We start from the raw sequence: 21,405 nt of genomic DNA, 5'->3' as shown, positions 1-21,405 counted from the left end.
AGAATAAAGGAAGACAGCACAGGAAGTTACGTTAATGAGACTTTTCAAGTTCACAAGAAGTGAAAGTTCACTGACAGAGGCTGGGAACCTCAAAGAGAAGCCAGCAGTAACCAACTGAAAAATGTTAAACATTGCTAAAAAGTTAGTAATTTGCCTGAGTGTTCGTTTAATATATTTCTTCTTCTTCCAAGAACAGTGTCTCACTGCTGACACCAGTGTCACCTCCTGCCAAGCAGGAGCAGACACAACCCTGTCTCAGGAATTGCCTCCAAATGGAGAGTAAAGCAGAATGAAAACTGTCTGCTACCTGCCATAGCTTCTTTCAGAGGACCACTATACAACAAAACAACAATATAGCATTTCTTGACTAGAAATTTGCTCACATTCTAAGAAAAAAGCTTGTAAAACTGTGTCACCAGTGCCAGCTGGTGACCCCTGCCATAATATTCAACTAACATATCCCACATTAAACATAAGGCAGCAGCACACAACTGTGTCATTTCAATTCACGTAAGAAAATAAGAATGGCCATACTGGGTCAAATCAATGGCCCAACTAGCCCAGTATCCTGCCTTCTGATAGTGGGCAGTCCAAGGTGCTTCAGAGGGAATAAACAGAACAGATAACAATTGAGTGATCCATCCCGTGTCATCCACTCCCAGTTTCTGGCAATCAGAAGCTAGGGACACCTAGAGTATGGGGTTGCATCCTTGACCACCTTGGTTAATAGCCACCGATGGACCTATTCTCCATAAACTTATCTAATTCTTTTTTGAACCCCGTTATACTTTTGGCCTTCACAACATCCCTTGGCAATGAGTTCCAGAGGTTGACTGCGCATTATGTGAAGAAGTACTTCCTTTTGGTTGTTTTAAACCTGCTGCATGCTAATTTCATTGAGTGACCACTGGTTCTTATGTTATGTGAAGGAGTAAATAACACTTCCTTATTCACTTTCTCCACATCATTCACAATTTTGTAGACCTCTATCATATCCACTTGTGAGCCATCCCCAGGAGCTGTGCAAACAAATCAGATGTAGACTCCCTGTTTTATTGTATAAGTGAGATAGAGGTAGTGAGAAATTTTGCCTTTACTGTTATGATAATGGTATACTGTTTAGTGTGGCATAAGTGGACTCCATCTTGTTAGTTTCTTGAAGTAAGCTCTTTCCTGAAACTTGTACTATTGAACCTAAAAATATCTTGATAAATTCTCTTTGTGTGTGTGAGTGAGGAATGTATGTGCAGGGCATAAAAAGACATTAACCTAAACTGATCTAACACCAGAAAGGGGAATAAAGACACCAACTGCCATCCTAATCCTGAAGGCCGAAGAATACCTATTAACAACCTATTAAAGTGCAAATAAACGACCCTAAAGTACAGAAGGATCCACCCTGGGAACAAACAAAGTACAGAAATAAGAGATAGTCATGCTTGCAATTACCTGGTGATTAACAACTATACTGAACTTAGAGGCAGCATGACACAGCAAGGCACGAGAGCCAGCAAGTATAAAAGATGGGGTAAAAACATGGAAACTTTGGGTCTCGTTCTGCAATTGTCATCTTGGAGCATCGGATTCGCAACCGACAGAGGCCTGGCTCCCTCCTCGTGCCCTGCCTAGTTAGCCACTACGCTGGCTCAAGCAACACATAAAAGGACTGGTAATTATATGATACTGGCTTGCAGAACTTCTTGGGTATGAATTTGTGTGTGAATGTGACTGCTTTTTAATGTTCTTACATTTACAATAAACAGAACATATTGCCATGTCCCCCTGAATAAGATTCTGCTAGTCTTTTTTTTACAAGTATAACACCTTCTTAGTTATCTTTTTCCAAACTGAAAAGTCCTAGTCTTTTTAATTTCTTCTTATACGGAAGCTGTTCCATACCCTTAGTTATTTTTCTGCCCTTCTCTACAACTTTTCCAATTCTAATATATCTTTTTTGAGAGAGGGTGACCAAAACCATACATAATATTCAAGGTGTGGGAGTACCATGGATTTATATAGTGGCATTATGATATTTTCTGTCATTTATTCCTTCCCTAGTGGTTCCTAATATTCTGTTAGATTTTCTTTTAACAGTGCATCACATTGAGCTGATGTTTTCAAGGAACTATCCACACTGACTCTAAGATCTCTTTCTTGAGTGGTAACAGCTAGTTACCATCATTTTGAATGTATAGTTGGGATTATGTTGTACATTACTTTGCATTTATCAACATTGAATTCCATCTGCCATTTTGTTACCCAGTCACCCAGTTTTGTGAGATCTCTTTGTAAATCTTCATAGTCTGCTTCAGACTTAACTATCTTGAGTAATTTTGTATTGTCTGCAAAATTTGCCACCTCTTTGTTTGCCCCTTTTTCCAGATTGTTTATGAATATGTTGAACAACACTGGTCCCAGTACAGATCCCTCAAGGACACCGCTATTTACCTCTCTCCATTCTGAAAACTGACAATTTATTCCTACGCTTTGTTTCCTGTCTTTTAGCTAGTTACTGATTCATGAGAGGACCTTCTCTCTTATCCCATGATTGCTTACTTTGCTTAAGAGCCTTTGGTGAGAGACCTTGTCAAAAGGCTTTCTGAAAATTCAAGTACACTATTTCCACTGGATCACTCTAGTACACGTTTGTTGACCCCCCTCAAAGAATTCCAAGAGATTGGTGAGACATGATTTCCCTTTACAAAAACTGTGTTGACTCTTCCCCCAACAAATTGTGTTCAGCTATGTGTTTGATAATTCTATTCTTTACTAGAGTTTCAACCAATTTGTCTGGTACTGAAATTAGGCTTACCAGCCTATAATTACCAGGATCGCCTCTGGAGCCTTTTTTAAATATCGGCATCACATTAGCTATCCTCCAGTTATGTGGTAGAGAGGGCTTGCAATTTCTCCAACTCCGGCCTGTTGGGCAGGCCTCAGCCCAGCTGTGACCGCTAGGCAAGACTGCCTACACCTGGTCCCTTACACATGAATACAGGATAGCTATATGAACCTGAATATCAATTCAGTTTCTGTAATGTGATTGCCTGCAGAAAAAGAAAACCTAAAAACAGTTCTACATTCTGGAAAATAAATCAAAGGATTCTAAAGGAGCTGATTGTTCCATTTCCTGGAGAACTTTGTAAGAGCAGCAGCAAATGAAAACAACTTTTCTCCTCTCACATAGCAGAGGTACGTGGTGACATAGAAAGAGCCTGGGAAGGAACTACTGGCTAAAGGCTGAATGAGATGATTATTCATTTTCAGAAAAGCAAAGTAAGTACCATGCATAGCTGAAGATCAGATTATATAATAGAGAGGCATAGACTGGATATGAACTCAGAGCACTAACTGAAACCAATGTGGAAATAAAAATAAAGATCCTTTCATACTATTTTTTAAAATGCACTATGAAGTCTCTAGCAAACTGTACATATAGGTCTATCTGCAAAGTAAGTTCTTCTTCGAGTGATTGCTCATATCCATTCCAATATAGGGTGAGTGCACGCCCCTGTGCACGGTTCCCGGAACTTTTTTCCCCTTAGCAGATCCTGTAGGGTTGGCTCTGGTGCCCCCTGGAGGCCCGTGCACATGCCTCGGTATATGAGGCACTGCCGATCCTACGGCCCCTCAGTTCCTTCTTTCCGCCCGTGATGGTTGCTGGAATGACTCTTGCTCTTTGCAAGTACCATTCCCCTTTGTCGGACTTTGTTGTTATTGCCTTAGTATAGTTAAGTAGTTGTTAAATACTGTTAAGTAATGTTAGTTTAGAAGATAGATTAGAAGCCCTAAAGGACTTAGGGTGGCCAGGCCATGCCCCTGTCACCTGGCTTTAAGCTGTGTGCCTCCTGTGGGAAGGCTTTCCCACTCAGCGACCCCCACGAACGCTGCCTTAAGTGCTTGGGGGAACAGCACAGGAGAGAGAAATGCAAAATTTGCAAGGCTTTTAAACCAAAGATCCAAAAAGACCGGGACATTAGGTTAAAACCCATACTAATGGAGCCAGCACTCCACCTGGCTTCCGAGCCGCCCCGATCCACCTCGGCACCGAGCGTCTCCTTAGTGCAGAGCGCACCTCCGGCACCGACATCGACTCAGTGCAGAGAGGCATCCCCAGCGCCGAGGAAGACGAAGCGGCAGCGCACGGAGTGTGGACACTCCCCTGCGCTGCCAGTAAGGGCAGGGTCGAGTGTGGAGATGCACCAACCACGGCCTGTCGAGTCCCTTCTGGTGCCTGCATCTCCGAGCAGGGAGCCTCCCCGGACTCCTGGGAGTGGGGGAGCACCCCTGCCAACGCCGTCGACACTGGAGGCTTTTCAGGGAGCAAGAGCCCTGATGGCCTTGCCTACACCACCTCTGCTCCCACCCCTGCCGAGGGAGAGAGAGCTGGTGTCCCGGGGCAAGCACGTGTTGGGTCCCCACGAAGGGCAGTGGAAAAGTCTCCCGCCAGATGGCCATCGGGGGTAGAGTGTGGACGCTCCCCCAACAGTCGCTCCGAGTCTATCTCGTCGAGCCGACCCTCCTCTCGGCACCGAAGCCAGTCCCCGATGCCGAAGGCAGCGCAAGCAAGGAGGTGCCGCTCGAGGTCCGCAGTGCGACATGAGGACAGTTCAAGTTCTCGATCCCCAGTACCGAGGAGTTGCCCTCAATGAATCGGCGCAGAACTTGTTCGTCTTTGAGGAGCCTGGTACCGAAGAGTTCACCCACACCAGCGCGGTGCAGAACCCAGTCATCCTTGTGGAAGCACAGCACCCGGTCTATGGAGTTGGGTTCGGCATCGCGATGCTCCCAGCTGCACCGCTCCCATTGTCCTAGGGGCAAACGGCACCGGAAGTCGTCGGTGCCAAGACAGCATTCGACGACGTCAAGCTCTTTGGAGCACTCCTCCACTCGCCGGCACCGATCGAGGAGGAGGAGGCGGTCCTCGTCATCCTCCAAGTCAGAGGCATCAAGAGGTCGTCCCCGGCGCGGAGCGGCACCATGGGCTGGAGGCAGGCTCGACACCACCGCTCCAGTGGCTCGGGGTCCCAAAAGGGGGGCAGCCGAGGGGATGCTAGTAAGGCCAGCCGATGCCCCCACGAGACACCTTAGCCAGTGCCACAGCCAGCCCCTGCTTGGCCACAGGGTCTCTGGCAACAACAATGGCCTTATTGGGGCCCATGCAGCATCCAGATGGGATCAGGGCCACAGTCTGTCCCATCACTGGGGGTCCAGTCTGCGCCTCCCACACTGGACAAAGCCTATAGGGACCATTCCTTGGATGAGGAATCAGACCCAGGGGAGGGACTCTCCACGGGTGCACCTCAGCAGGGGGAACAGTCACAGGTTGCACCTTGGCAGTCCTCCTCCTCCTCCCCAGACAAGGCAGCCTCCAGGGACCACGTGGCACCACTGAGGGACTTCAGGGCACACCAGGAGCTGCTAAAGAGGGTGGCCTCTAATTTAAGGCTGGAGATCAAAGAACTAGTGGAGGAAGAGGATACCCTCTTCAACGTGCTGGGGGCAGAGGGCCCAGCAAAGGTGGCTCTGCCCATCCATGACAGGGTCCTTAAAATTGCCAAGCCCTGTGGCAAACCCCTGCCTCGGTTGCCCCTACATCTAAGGGGGCTGAGAAAAAGTACTATGTCCCAGCTGAAGGGTTTGAGTTCCTGTTCACCTACCCGGCCCCAGGGACCCTGGTGGTGGATGCGACCAACCAGCGGGACAGACAAGGGCATCAGGGGTCCACTCCCAAAAACAAGGACAATAAGAAACTGGTCCTGTTTGGGAGGAAGGTTTATTCAACAGCAGCCCTGCAGTTTAGGATTGCCAACCACCAGGCCCTGCTGGGCAGGTACAATTTTAACTTATGGGACTCCCTCAGACAGTTCGCTGAGGCTTTGCCCCAAGACCAGACCGCAGACTTTGCCATGGTCCTGGACGAGGGGAACACGGTGGCTAGGGCGGCACTGAAAACTTCCATCGATGAGGCAGACTTGGCGAGTAGGGCAATAACCTCCGCCATCCCCATGAGGCAGTGCTCATGGCTGCACTCCTCGGGGCTGTCACAGGAGGTGCAGCAGTCCATTCAGCACCCCCCCCCCAATGGGTTGGGCCTGTTTTCAGATAAGACTGATGCGAAGCTACACAGCCTTAAAGACTCCAGGGCCATGCTTTGCTCCCTGGGCTTGTACATGCCCCAGCCTTCTAGGCGGTAGTCATGGCCCCAGGTGCAGCAGCAACCAAGGCCCCCACCTCGGCCCTTCCAGCCCCATAGGGGCAGGGACAGAAATAGGGGGTTTGGAAGGTGAAATTGGCCCCCTAGCTCATCCTCAGGCTCCAAGCAGGGGCCCTGCAAGGGGTCGGGCAATCAAAAGGGGCAATTTTGATGGTGCACCCGTGGGTGGCGCCCCTACCGTCTCCCTGGATCTGCCCCGTCCCTTCCTGCACAGATTAAGACCCTTTTATGCAGAATGGGCAAGCATTACGTCAGACCATTGGGTCCTCGGGATAGTCCTTCGGGGCTATGCCCTACAATTTGCATCCCCTCCTCCCCTGCAACAACCCTCCATCCCTCTTCAGGGACCCCTCTCATGAGCAACTTCTCTTGCAGGAGGTGGTCACTCTCCTCAACCTGGAAGTGGTGGAAATGGTTCCCCAAGACAAAAAGGTGAAGGGGTTCTATTCAAGGTACTTCCTCATCCCCAAGGCGAAGGGGGGGGTCTAAGACCCATATTAGACCTGCGTTGTCTAAACAAATACATCAAACAACTCAGGTTTTGCATGGTCTCCCTAGCTTCCATTATCCCTTCTCTGGATCCAGGAGACTGGTATGCCACCCTCGACCTGAAGGATGCATACTTCCGTGTGTCTATCCTCCCCAACCACAGGCGCTTCCTCCGTTTCATGGTGGCTGGTTCACATTACCAATTTACGGTCCTGCCCTTTGGCCTCTCATCGGCCCCCAGGGTGTTCACCAAATGTATGGCGGTAGTGGCTGCCCACCTGAGATGCCGGGGTGTGCAGATACTCCCTTACCTGGACGACCGGTTAATCGAGGGCAGGTCCAGGTCCCACGTGCAGAACAGCGTGTCCCTCACTTGCTCTACACGCAGCAGGCTGGGATTGCTCATAAACGAGCAGAAGTCCACGCTAACCCCGGTGCAGCGCATAGAATTCATTGGGGCCACCCTGGACGCTTCCGAAGCCAGAGCGTTCCTCCCTCAGCCACGGTTTGAGGTGATGGCCTCGATCATCGCTCAGCTGCACCAGTGCCCCACAACAATAGCCAGGCACTGCCTGCGACTGTTAGGCCACATGGCGGCCTGCACATACGTAGTGAGGCTAGCTCACCTGAGGCTCAGGCCACTTCAGGCTTGGTTGGCCTCAGTATACGTGCCAAACAGACACCTCTTGGACAGGGTAGTCACAGTCCCCCTGCCAGTTCTAGCCTCTTTAAACTGGTGGAGGTCTCCCAGGGAGGTGATGAGGGGAGTCCCGTTCACAGACCTGGTTCCATCGGTCACCCTAATCTCATATGCCTCGGATGTGGGATGGGGAGCCCACATCACCACCAACCTAAGCACTCAGGGGCTCTGGTCGCGGGAGGACAGGCACCTGCACATCAATGTGAAGGAGCTGAGGGCTATTCGTCTAGCGTGCAGGGTGTTCCTCCAATTTCTGAAAGGCAGGGTGGTGCAGGTGCTGATGGACAACACTGCAGCCATGTTTTATATAAACAGGTGGGGGGAGCACGCTCCTCGGACCTCTACCAGGAAGCCATCTGCCTGTGGGACTTTGCTGGGAGGCACGACTTCCACTTGTCTGCCTCTCACCTCCCGGGGGTGAGGAACGACAAGGCGGATTGTCTCAACAGGTCCTTTCTACCCACCACGACTTGTTGTTGCACCTGGAGGTCGTGACTTCGATCTTCCACAAGTGGGGTGTTCCCCAACTGGACTTCTTCGTGTCGTCCTGGAACAAGAAGTGCCCGAGGTTCTGCTCGCTCCAGGGTCACGAGCCGGGATTGATATTCAATGCATTCCTCATCAAATGGATGGGACCCTCATGTATGAGTTTCCATCCATTCCGCTCCTGCCCAAAGTTCTCTTGAAAATCAAGAGGGACAGGGCGGATGTGGTACTCATCGCTCCGGCCTGGCCGAGACAGCATTGGTTCAGTATGCTGATGGACCTGTCTATTGCCCCGCCCATGGAGCTCCTGAGATGTCACGACCTTCTCTCCGAGGACCACGGCCGCCTGCTACACCCCAACCTGGACTCCCTGCACCTCACAGCCTGGAGGTTCTGTGGCTGACAGAGGGAGAAAGAGCCTGGTTGGTGCAGGGCCAACAAATTCTGCTGGGCAGCAGAAAACCTTCAACACAGGTCGTGTATCGGGCTAAGTGGAAACGGTTTACCTGCTGGGTGGAGTCCTGGGGTATTCTGCCAAGCCTCTTTCCTATCCAGGCGATCCTGAAGTACTTGCTCCAGCTAAAGCTGCAAGGTCTGGCGTTGGCCTCCCTGAAGGATCACTTGGCAGCCATTTCAGCCTTCCATCAGCCACTAGAGGGGAGATCCTTGTTCTCCCATCCCATGTCGGTCAGGTTCCTCAAGGGAGTGGAGAGGCTTTATCTCCAGGTCCATGACCCGGTGCTTCCCTGGGATCTCAACCTGGTCCTGTCGAGGCTCATGGGGCCCCCCTTTGAGCCCATAACTTCATGCCCTCTGCTTTTCCTTTCATGGAAGGTAGCCTTCCTGGTGGCCATTACCTCAGCTAGGGGGGTCTTCAAGATTAGAGCCTTGACCTCGGAGCCCCCCTTATATTGTATTCTATAAGGATAAGGTGCAGTTGAGGCCGCATCCAGCCTTCCCGCCCAAGGTGGTTTCCCAATTTCATTATAACCAAGATATTTTTCTCCCTGTGTTTTTTCCCAAACCACATGGTTCAGAGGAGAAGTGGAGATGGCATTCGCTGGATGTGAGACAAGCCCTGGCCTACTACATCGAGAGAACAAAGCCATTCCAGAAATCGACGCAACTCTTCATCGCAGTGGCGGACTGGATGAAAGGATCACCTGTCCCCACCCAGCGCATCTCCGCGTGGATCACATCCTGCATCAAGTGCTACTATGAGCAGGCGAATGTGCTGCTTCCGGGTGTCATCACAGCGCACTCAACCAGGGCTCAGGCCTCCTCTGCGGCCTTCCTGGAGAGAGTGCCCCTGCAAGACATCTGCAAAGCTGCCACCTGGTCGTCGGTGCATACCTTCATGTCCCAGTATGCCATCATTTAGCAGGCGAGAGAGGACGCGGGATTCGGCAGAGCTGTGCTGAGGGCAGCTCACCGGTAACTCCTACCCACCTCCAAGGTATTGTTTTTTAATCACCTATATTGGAATGGACATGAGCAATCATTCAAAGAAGAAAACAAGGTTACTTACCAGTAACAGATGTTCTTCGAGATGTGTTGCTCATGTCTATTTCACAACCCACCCTCCGTCCCCACTGTCGGAGTTGACAGAAAGAAGGGACTGAGGGGCCGTAGGGTCGGCAGTGCCTCATATACTGCAGCATGTGCGCGGGACTCCAGGGGGCACCAGAGCTGACCCTACAGGATCTGCTAAAGGGAAAAATGTTCCGGGAACCGTGTACAGTGGCGTGCACTCACCCTATATTGGAATGGACATGAGCAACACATCTCGAAGAACATCAGTTACTGGTAAGTAACCTTGTTTTACCATTTCAGCTCAAAGGGCTTAGCACAAATAAGCACAGCCTAAAATTCCTTGGTGTAGTAAATAGAAAGGTTTTTGTGCCCTCTTCTTGCAGCTCCGATTGCTCCTGCCCCCTTTGACACTTCTGAGTCATTTTTTCTCTAAAGAAGCATGACACTGATTAACATTACGTGTCTGAATACTGGGGACAGCTGGCTGAATCACTGAATTCATACTAGAGCTGGTCAGTACATTTGTTTTTCCCCAAGAAAGGATTTTTTTTGTCCAAAATATTGAGATCCAAAATATTTTGATTCAGATATGCCACAGGTGGTGCCTTATTGGAATTGCAGTTTGGGTGCCTTGTGCTCCCATTCTCCTCTGTGGGCTGAGCTCCCTAATTGGATTAAATTTTCTGGGATGCACCCTGGTCTCTCCATCTGGTGGGGGAGCAGTGTATCATGGGAAGTCTGGTCTTAGAAGAGAATGGGGGACATAAGGCAAATGAACTGCAGCTCTCTTGTGGAACCACAGTGGCAAATCTAAATCAAAATACTGTGGTTTTCAGGCAGTTGGTTTTTCAACAAAAATTTTAATTTCCCACAAAAAGGAGATGTTTTTTGTGAAAAATTTTGTTTAACCGAAAACCCAGTTGTCTACTGAAAAACAGTTTCAATAGAATAGTCCTCTTGATTATGTATTTTCTGACCAGGTTAGCTCTGACTTTCTGTTTGCAAGTCATTAGTGAACAGACCCTGTTTTATATAAATATAGTTGTCATTCACAAATTTTGCTAAATATGTTATGACAGCCTATGGGCTATCTGTGAACTGTTTACTGACTATTTGCTATTCACATTTCATGGTATATGATTGAATCCCTATGACACATGGTATTGTTTCCACTCTCTGCTTGGATGGCTGAAAATTTTTTAAATGGAGTAACAAATGATAAATAGCAAATAATTCAATTTCTGGTACAAATTTTCAGCCATCCAACTGCTGACTGTCTGCATGCTGGGGAATACTAATATAAGCCTCCAAGAAAAATATGGGAGTGAATCCCCCCATCATGTTTATTCACAAAAATATTTTAAAATCACTTTAACTCTACCAGCTCCAATTCTGGGACATATGATTCTGGGGTGCAGAAAATCTGACATTCAAATTAGACGGATTCTGGGATGGATATAAGACCCAAAGGTGTCTATTGCACATGGCTCAGCAGAAACAAGTTCACATCTGAGAGAAGGAAACAAATTGGCAGACTGAGACACTGAGTATAAGACTGACCTGATGAGGAGGGATTACAGCAGTTCCAAGTGCTGTTTGGGGGTGTCCTATTAAATGCACCACCCTGAGCAGTTGTTTAATTAGCCTATGCCTAAAACCAATCCAGTCATAACTTGAAGAACATTAACATTCATTATGAACCTGATGATTCTACAAAGGGCTAAGTGCTGCTTGACTCTAATGGGACATGAGAGTGCTGAGCAAAGGAAGTGCTCCTCACAGTCAGTCATCATCCAGGATTCCTCACTGTCCTGACGCCTTCTCATTTTGCCAGGAGCACAGTCATGTGCCTCCCTTAGAATGCGAAAACTCCAGTTTGACCAGAGTTCATTCCACCTGACAGTGCCTTGCCTCTGAAAATCAAGCCACTTATTTATTTTATTTCCTACAAATGGAGTTATGTGCTTAAATTTAAGGAAATGAGTTTGAAAATCTGGGACTTTGCCCTCTCTCCCTCAAACTTCCTCTTGCATGGAATAAAGGAAATAATAAATCAGAATTATTGGGCACTGAGTTCCATATGATCCTGATGTTATTGAACAGGAATAAAGTAAAATATTTTCCTGTGTGTTTACTCTTTTCATAGGCTCCCGAACCAACAGAGGGATTAAAAAAGGTGAGGGGAAAGACCACACATATGCAAATAAATAACTGAAGCATAAATGCTCAATGCCCATGCACATGCTTGTCAATTAGTGAAATGCTTTGCAGATGAAAAGCACTGTATAGATAACAGCACTATGTACATTTATATAAGTATGGAAGGATTCGATTTTTATAGGTAAATGTTAATAAACATAATTTCACTATACACACATAAACCAATGAAAAAATATTTCCATCAATGATCACTGAAATTTACAGATAGGTAAAGTAAGAAATGTTGCTTGAGAACATATCAGAGTTTGATTTAAAGCTATTTACTTTGTCTATTTTGACATGTGATGTTGACAATTTGTGTTTTAACAGTTATCAATCTTTAACTTTTTGAATCTCAATATCTGCCATTAAATAATTGTCGTCTGACTCCCCTCTCCATAAGTTCCTGCAACTGTGAAAATTTAAAAATAGAAAAAATGCTTAAAAATAAACATTAATATTTCTATTGAAATTATAAAAGAATAAAAATCTAATTCTGCCAAACTCATATTTATAGCACCCTTCATCCAAGGATCTCAGTGCATATTACAAGCTTTTATTAAGTAGATTCATGACACACCTGTGGAGTAGGAATTATCCCCATTTTATGGTGAGGGAAACAGAGGCCCAAGAGAACAATAAAAACAGGATCAGGCTGTTAAAAATCAATACACGTTTTGGCATTGACTTGAATGGAACCAGGATCTGGCAGTAGGACTGGCCCAACTTCAAACAGGAAATCTGTGATGGAGCTGGCATTAGAACTGAATTCTTGCTACTCCCAGAATTGAGCCTTAACCAAGAGACCATCCTTTTTCTTCCAATATGGTTTGATCAACAAAGCCATAAAATCCACTACAAAAAAGCATGAGGCTTAACAAGCTAGCAAAATATTATATTTTCCCTTAATTTTCCCATTAAATTTCTCTTAATACTTATTTACTGTGTCCCATATGAAAGAATACTCTGTTCCATACTCATCAGCCCTTATCATTCTCTTTCCTTATGTTGTTGTTCCTTATGTCTCTGCACCACTCCTTTGGGCCCCTTTACTATTTTATCAATTCCCTCATTATAAGCCTGTAGCTGGAAAGTTGCACAGAGGTTTTTCTAGCCTCCAAAAGAAAAGATGTTTAACAAATAGCAGACATCATTTTCAATTAGGCTAAAGCACTAAAATATTTCAGTACATGAAACCTCCTTGTAACTTTTCCTGTGCGGGAAAAAGCAGCATTAGCAAAATATAACAGAATGCATTGTTCAGTGGCTACAGTGAACTACTATTAAGGCAAAGTTATCTATAGGCATTGAAATAAAAAATATCCCTCAAAGAATACCTCATCTGGATTCTGCTATTAAGTAGCCCGACAAAAAACAGGAGATTTGGAAAGGAAACAAATAAGTCAAAAACAAATCTCATAATATTGTATTAGTCAAGCTGGGTGGCCCTTACAATTAAGACAAATTTTAACTGGATCCTGGTCTCAAGCCAAGGAAAATCAGTAACTCCACTAAAGTCAATGATGTTGCAGTGCCAATGTAAAACTGGCATTCATGAGAAAAGAATCAGGCCAATGATGTTAGAATTGGACCCAGTTCTCATCCCACTTACATAAGTTTTAAACCAGTAAGTAACTCTCACTGACTTCAGTGAAGTTACTTTGGATTTATATTGATTAAGTGAATCAAAATTTGGGCCTGACCCCATAGCATGTGCGATTCTGTAGACAAGGTAGAGTGGATCTGCTGGCTCAGCAATAAAAATATATCAGTTTTATGTCTCGTGATTATATTTCTGAGGTTTCAGCATGCACTGATTACAACAACAGGAAAAAAATCACAAAAGAGTTCTTTATAAATAGAAAACAAACAGGATTCCCTCTTCCTCTCTAGGTACACAACAGAGACAGTAACAACTGGATGTGGTGCTCTCCTTTCTTAAAGGCTTTCTTCTCTTACCATGTGACTATCTTTATAGATTTTTCCTATATAAATTCTGAGAACGTTCTTGGGCCTTCAGTCCCCAACCTTGCTTTGTGACTCAGCTCTTGTATTTGTATATGATCTCACAACACATATTTAACTTTCTGTTTGACAAATAACAAACAGGGACTCTGAACCCAGCCACAGGTTCATTGAAACAAATGATAGAACAAAGCTAACATAAAAACTTACATAAGGCCCTGATTTATCAAGGTACTTGGACAACTCATGCTTAACGTCAGGCACATAGCAAGCACATTTCTGAATCAGAGCCTTAGTAACTATCTACACATGTAATATGTGTCCCAAAAGGCCCTACAAAATACTTCTGAACTTTAAACATTGGACAGTTAGCAATCACTTTTGACTATTCTGGTTTGTAAACTGCTTTACAGAATAAGTAGAAGGAATCTGCCAGCTGTCCAGGCCTTTGTTAAAGAAAAAGCCTTTTGTGTGACCTTAGAATGGCTCTTCTGTGACTAAAAATCTGCATACAAGATCCTTGTGGAGTGTTCCCATTTCTTCATCCTCCAGCCTAGTGTCATTGCCTAACACACAGAATCCCATAAAGGTTCCTATTATTTCAAAACCTGTGAACAGGCTTCAGTGGCAAAGCTAACAGGAGATGTGTGATTCTGCCTACAATTAGATTTGTTTTTTCACTTTTATGTAATTTTCACCAAACCAGATGAAGGCCACTACAGAGCTTGGTAAAATTGGTCCGGTCACATGGGTTTACAAAAACCTCCTAGTAGTTTTGGGTCACCCTGATTTGCCTCAGTTCAAGTTTTATTTTCATTCTTCATCACTCACCATCATCCCATCTGTCATGCACATAATTCCCAGCCTTAAACTTTATTCACTACAATTTGCAAGAATATACAAAGGCCAAATGAACTCACTAGTAGAAGATTATTAGAAAAGGATCCCTCAAACACACTTTAAATATGGAGCAGCTACCACTACCCGTAATATGCTACTAATGCAAATTTCTCTCTCATTTCAGGTCTCTTTTCCTACTTATAAATTATGCAGAATATCATGACTTTTTCAGTCACTACTGTCACTGGAAGAACTGAAACGAAGCTGTAATGACTCAAGTTTTCAAACAAGGTTGCTTACCTGAGGGTTCTTTGCCTTTATCTTGGATCTTCTCAGAATAAATCACTGATTCTTCTGAGATGCTCTGTTTATCTGTCAGTGTTCTAAGACAAAAGATACATTTATAAAAAAATTATCTACAGTGTACCTTTAAAAATCAGCTGGTAAATACTACATAATACAAAATGGAGAGATTATTTTGCTCACAAGTGTGGAGAGCCTTTTCACCTCTTGATGACTGGTTCTAATATGACCACATTAGTGACTGAAAGCATTTCCTATCTGATGGTTGATATTCTCATTTCACATGGTGTAGATTATGATATCTCCATCTAAATTTACTGAATAAAGTTAATATCATAGAATACATCATTACACTGGGCACTAATTGACCTGTTGTCAGCAGCCACAGCAGAATGGACAAGAATTGTTTGAGCATAAAGTGTGAGCATATTGGCAATAGCGTATGTGGAAGATTTCACTGCTGATATCTGTACTATATCTGTTTAAGGGACTAAAAGCTAGGGGAAAGGGACTCTAAATTCTAAGTACTATTAATCTAGCACCTGTTACAAACAATAAAAAAAAAACTTTGTCAAAGCAACAGAAACCTTATCACAAGGATGAAATTCACCCCTCCACAGAAGTTTATTGCAGGGATGGAAACAACATATACTGGCCTTTGCACACACAAGACACAATGGCCACCAGAACAAAAATCAGCTGGCTACTTCAGGTATTTAGGGCTCATTTGTGCCTTTAAGACCCTGCTTCTGGAGACAATGACCGATTCTCCATTGCCTCAGACTTTGTGTAGTCCTTGATACTTGTGCACAATGCTATAGAATCAGAATTCTCCCCTCATTACACCAGTGATAGCATTGTAAGTGTGTGTAGGCTTTGAATTTGGGAGCTTTTTATGCCCACTTTTCACAGGTGTAAATGATAACACAAGGTGCAAGGAGAATCACTGGAGAATCAAGACTATTGCAAGATTGTTGCATCACACTTGGAGAAGCTGCAGCATCTGCTCTTCCATGTGCCTAGCCAGATCTGCAGGCTGGCGCAGTTGGTATAGTGCAATACTTTGCAAAATTTGATGCTGGCAACAACGCTCATATTTAAACTTACAAAACACAGACACTCCAAAATAGGGAGCAAAACGCTTTGGTGTCCCACAATTCATGAACATTACTAAAATGGTTTTAGAAACATTAGAATAATGCCATTAAGTATTACTTTTCTCCCAATGCCAGATCTTCCAGACAGCAGTGCAGGAGTCTCATCTTTCTCATCACTAAGAGCTTATGTCAGGGGTTCTCAAACTGGAGGTCGGGACCCCTAAAGGGGTCTCAAGGTTATTATGGGGGAGGGGTTGCAAACTGTCAGCCCCCACACATGCTTGGGACTGCGACTGTCAGCCCTGTGCATGGCTGACAGGCAGAGCCCTTCAGAGCTGGGTGTCCAGAGAACAGCAGCTGCTGGCCAGTGTTCTGAAGGCAATGCCACCCCCGACAGCAGTACAGAAGTAAGGGTGGCATGGTATGGGGGGGTCGTCACTTTTTGGGGCAGGGGTCATCACAGCCTGAAATATTTTCAAAGGGAGTCCCAGCAAAAAAAGTTTGAGAAACCCTGGCTTATGCGGTAGCTAAACTTCAGCAGCCTGCAGGGACTCCATGAGCAGAACTCTGAATGGTCAATGAGTGGAGCCTTTTGAAGTGACTGACTGCACAACGCAATGCATTACAGAGAATTTTTTTAAATAGCTTTGTGTATTTCAACAAAGTCATTCAGATTTTATTAATACTTGAAATTCTAAACTGAACTGTGTTACTAAGAATCTCTTAACCCTGCCCATCCTCACCCTCTGGACAGATCCACCAGGAAAGCACTGAAGGAAACATAGGTTAGTTTTTTAAAGGAGTATCAAAGACCCATTCCTCTGTATTCACCCCTCAGAAGCCCTGAAAGCAATATTCACTATACAGGCTTAGCATCCCTCCACTACTGCAGGAGCACTAGAAGCGTTCCCCATCCCACATAACATTATCATTTTGTTTTAAAAGTCAAATGAACAAAAAAACAACAATGCATAAGTGACTTTCATATAGCACAGAGTCAGAACAGTCCTTCTGTTCATTCCCTATCTCAGTGACTAATATTTCTTATTTTAACAATCATATTTCGTAGTACAATGAACAACTGTCTGATAATCTTGGAAATCATTATTACTATTTATCATTCACAATGAGATAGCATTTAAATACCTCGACCAAAGTGGATCCCACTGTACAAACTGTCAGATATGAATGCTAGGACTAGATTGTGGAAGTCTTTGAAAGTAGAGACAAAAAGGTTGTATTCAATGCAATGGAAGAGCGGGAGTCGATGGAGGGTCTTAAAGAAAAGTGGGAGGAGTTTATATATACACTTGGGTGAAAAAAGGTATTTTCTTTTTTTGGATGATTTCAATATTTAGAAATTTGGTTTTATCCTGGTAAAAAACCAAAACCAAAAGTTTCAGAATTCTTCCTGAAAGTAAAATGGAACCCCTGCTCTAGGGCAGTCTGCATGGTGGGCTGCTCCAAAGTCTCAGACCCTAGAAGCCCAGGCTGATGAGGTGCTAGGTTGGCGAGGCAGCAGGAAACCAGACAGGTTTCCCATCAGAACCATGTCTGCATTCTGTGGGAACTCTGTCAAAATAGAACCATCTTCACAAAACATTTTGATTTCAATGAATCAGCAAATTCCAACAAAAAAATATTTTGTCAGAATTTTTCCAGCCAACTCTAGTTACATAAACAGAGTGATGGGCCAGGAAGATGACCATAGCAATTAAAATATATATTAAAAGCTCAGAATAAGTAATAAACTATTTTTTAAATATATATTTTACCATGTTACCACATCTAAAATATATTGCTGACATAGTTCTTATATTTTGTTAGCATATTTTAACAAAATATTTGATGTTTAAAAATATTGATCAGTAAAATGTTTTATATTTAAATATACTTCAAACACTAAGATCTTTTAAACTATATTTATGTTACATCAAGAAACAAAAAATAAATAAATGAAAACTAAGTCTCAGTCAAAAGGTAAACGAATGTTACAAATGTTCCTCACTATTGCATAAACCATAGCAAAAACCATTCAGAAGTACAACTGAGTAGCTGGATATCAGATATATCAGGCTAAAAGGAAATTAGTTAAGAATCAAGGAGCCATTAGTTCATTAGAAATAGAGAGGAGATTGTAATGTAGCTCCCCCCACATCTGTACAACTTGTAGTTTACTCCAGACTTCCAAACAAAATGTGAAAAATTATCCTCTTTGTAAATTACCTTCTTTGTATATTTATTCCTTTCGGCTGCAATCTGTTCAAAATGATATTTCGAACATTCACAGCTCCAGCAAGGAGAAGTCTTTTCCGGAACCTAAGATTAATGTCAAAGCAATAGATATTAGAATGTCAATAGCTTTTTGGGGCTGGAACCACAGATGCTAGGTAACACTGTAGATTTCAGCTTTAGAATTTGGATACCCAAATCATTGTGGTCATCTGTGGACCCCCATTAAACTCCTAACTTGTTCCAAGAGTTCCTGGATGTAGGTGTTAAACAGTGACTTTCTGCTTAACTTTATAGCAAAATAGTATGTTGTACATATTCATTTCAATCACTATTTCAATTCTATTTAGGATTCATAACAACCACCATTCTCAGGAATCTTCAGTCTGAGAAGCCCTGCACTTTGTCAGGTCACTTCTTGTTCTTGCCTGTTTAATACAAGGCTCTGGCCAGATTTACAGTATTTTCTCTAGATGATTCTATTATGCTAGAAGTGTCAATCAACAACTATTGTCCAGACCCTTGGACCTGCTCCTCCATTACCTCAGCATGCAAACCTCCATTGTCTTTGTGGGGAGTTATGTGCTTCTAAGGTATACAGTGTACATCTAAATTAAGTAGCTCAGTTGCTCTCACTTTCTTGGATATTCCTAATTTGAGTGATTTTTTGTTCTGAAAAATACAGTTGTAAAAATGGCATCCTCCTATCCAAAAACATCTGGTGTGTTTTCAGTGTCAGAGCCGCTCACTTTAGAGGAGAGACATTTTTACTGCTGTTACTCCTTTTAACTATGCCCAACATTATTAAGGGCTTGTCTTCACTATAAAGTTAACTCAAGCCTTGCCCCTTACTCAAGTCCTGTCCACACACAAAAACCTTTAACTTGAGCACGCTGGTGCTTTTAACTTGAGCTGGCTGGCCCATGATAGGATTTAGAGGCTAAAGACTGAGTGTAGCACTTGTGGATTGTTAACCATTCTATTGCTCAAGTGTTATTGCAGAGTGGCTGCCCTGACCTGAGCTAGTTAAAAAAAGAGATAACTTGAGTTAACTCTTCAGTAAAGACAAGCCCTTTGAGGGAGTGAGCTGGATTCCCTTCTTTCCTGGGCCTAGCCCACAGAATAATTAAAAGTTCTAATTAGTTAGTTACACCTGTGCAAACCCAAGGACAGCAATGGGTTTGTACAGATGTTACTGAGGGTATAATAGGAAGATTGCACAAGTGTAACTGATAGCCCAAATCGTCCTCTAGAACCGGTTACTGGTGATTATATGCAAGAAGGAAAATATGCTGCATGAGTTTGGTGGGCTGGAAATTTTTAAAAAGGTGATTTAAAAAAAACCCTCATAAATTGTGCACATTTGCTGGAATCAGTTTGAATACATGAAACCTCACAATACTGTTTTTATAGAGTCACTTCCAAATAGAACAGCACTTCAACGAGTAATGAAGTTCCAAACCCACTCCATCAGTCCGATAATGTTTGCCTGCTGGAATTATATGCATTGGAAGGTTGGAATTAGTTTCTACTATGATACCAGTACTGAGGGTCTGATTACAAGCCCATTGAAGTCACTAATGAAGTGAAGACTCCCATTGATTTCAAAGAGCTTTCGTTCAAACCCTTGGTTCCCATAGATCCTGGATTTCTTTCCTCTCCTGTGTTTGTGATTGCTCAGTAATTCCCTTTTCCCCAGTCACACAAAACAGACGTCTCTAAAGCAGTCAGGTCACATGTTCTCTTTTAAAGTTCCCCTTACAGAAAAGTTCTATAGTACGTACCAGGGATTTCATAGCGATTCCTTTCTTTTTTTTTTAAATGTAGAATGCACAGCAGAATGTCCTATAGAATTCTTTTGAGTTTTAATTTGAGCAAATGAACATTAAAAATAATTGTACATTTCTGGGTTCAACGTGCTTCCTGTTTTCAACTTATTCTTGTGTACTGCAAGTGCCAAGAGTTATGCATAATAAGCACAAGGTAAAAAGTACTGAACTGGTCAGGTAGTGCAGAGGAACCCAATCCTGCATTAAAATGAGCATTGCTGCTACATGTCTGTCAAGTTATTGTGAGACCCCAGAAGAGAGTGGATTGCTAGCCACTTTGGTTTGTTTGTTGAAGATTGCACTTTAGCCTTTTAGGCCACCACCATTCCTGTTCTCTTCTCATAGCCTGATACTTACATAACCTTGCAAGAGCTATACCAATTTACAATCAGCTGAAGATTTGGTCCTATACGTCTAATGTTACAAATTAAACAACCATGACACGTGACTTTCCATAAGCTGGGGAAAAGTGTGCGTGTTTACCAGGTATTAAATACCTAATGTATAAAATAGTATATTAACGTATATGTTAATGTAGAGCAGGTTGAACTCACTAATGTTAGTGTCATAGTTACCTAAAGTTTCATATTTAATTGTAACTCCTTATATTCACATCCCCCACACAACACTGGTCACGGTTGGTCAAATTCAACCCTTACCACAAAGAGCTAGAAAATACATTTTGTAGAGGAACTCTGCAGGAGTTTGGGGATTGAATCCACCCCGCAAACCATTAGTATTCTGGGCCATACATTGATCCAATGGTCCTTACCTTGGCTCACAGCCAGGGCTAGCCTCTACGCCAGCTGATTTGGACCCAGCATGGAATGCCCCATCCCTAGCAATTAGGTGATATAGACTCCCCTCCCCTGCATAGCTTCTCCACTCACACCTTCCAATGTCTATATACTGCCCACAGTGCAAAAGGCATTCCACCTTGTCTTATATGCTACAGCTATACTCAGTTGAGATATTGAATACATATAAATTATTGGAGAAAGAAATTATTGTAATGTCTTATTTTAACAGTGCCCACTGTATATGCAAGAAGCAGAGTTGAGGCTGCATGGTCAACCGTAACATTTGCATTTCCTGACTTATGAGTTCTGACCAGAGTAACCTTACTCTTGCACTAGTGTATGGTTTTTTTGTTTGTTTGTTTGTTTTGCATTAAATTACATTACCCTGAAAATGGAAGGTGCAAGCCTCTAGTGTGGTTGTCTCAGATAATCTGCCTTCCCAGTTCATAAATCTCTTCTATCACTCACATGTTTCTTCTAGAAGTGATTCCGTTTGCTCCTCCTGTGGGACAGCTGCTTCTCCACTTGGAAAGATTTGCTTGTGTTTTCCCAACATCAGGTTCCACAGTGCAGTAGCTCTTCCATTTACTCAGCAGCTCCTGCTGCTAAATCATTTACTGGCTCACCCTGCAATCTGCTTTCCTAAAGGCACTAAGATTTTGGCTACTGATTGCTATATATTGTTAATAGTAGGTGTACCTCCTCCACATTAATC

At 43.8% G+C, this 21,405-nt stretch overlaps 1 protein-coding gene across 6 annotated transcripts in view; it reads right to left on the bottom strand.

Annotated features, from left to right (window-relative positions):
* Window positions 1-21,405, bottom strand: part of ACSBG1 (acyl-CoA synthetase bubblegum family member 1) — a 77,619-nt gene that overhangs the window by 37,312 nt on the left and 18,902 nt on the right. For 3 of the 6 annotated variants that reach the window (XM_067534682.1, XM_067534683.1, XM_067534685.1), the window contains exons 1-3: window positions 21,159-21,353; window positions 18,056-18,148; window positions 14,730-14,812 (exon numbers count right to left, since the gene is read on the bottom strand). In XM_067534682.1, coding sequence (XP_067390783.1) covers window positions 14,730-14,812; window positions 18,056-18,148; window positions 21,159-21,160 — 178 coding nt within the window. In that variant the 5' untranslated portion in view covers window positions 21,161-21,353. Of the gene's footprint in view, window positions 1-14,729; window positions 14,813-18,055; window positions 18,149-21,158; window positions 21,354-21,405 lie in introns of those variants that run through there. The other 3 variants (XM_067534686.1, XM_067534684.1, XM_067534688.1) reach the window with 2 other exon arrangements.

This window comes from Emydura macquarii, unplaced genomic scaffold (genome assembly GCF_026122565.2).
Source record: "Emydura macquarii macquarii isolate MOO-44397 ecotype Brisbane River unplaced genomic scaffold, CSIRO-AGI_Emac_v2 contig_3451, whole genome shotgun sequence".
Classification (NCBI taxonomy): domain Eukaryota; kingdom Metazoa; phylum Chordata; order Testudines; family Chelidae; genus Emydura; species Emydura macquarii.
The sequence above is the reverse complement of the archived record's forward strand: the minus strand, read 5'-3'. Positions and strand labels throughout refer to the sequence as shown.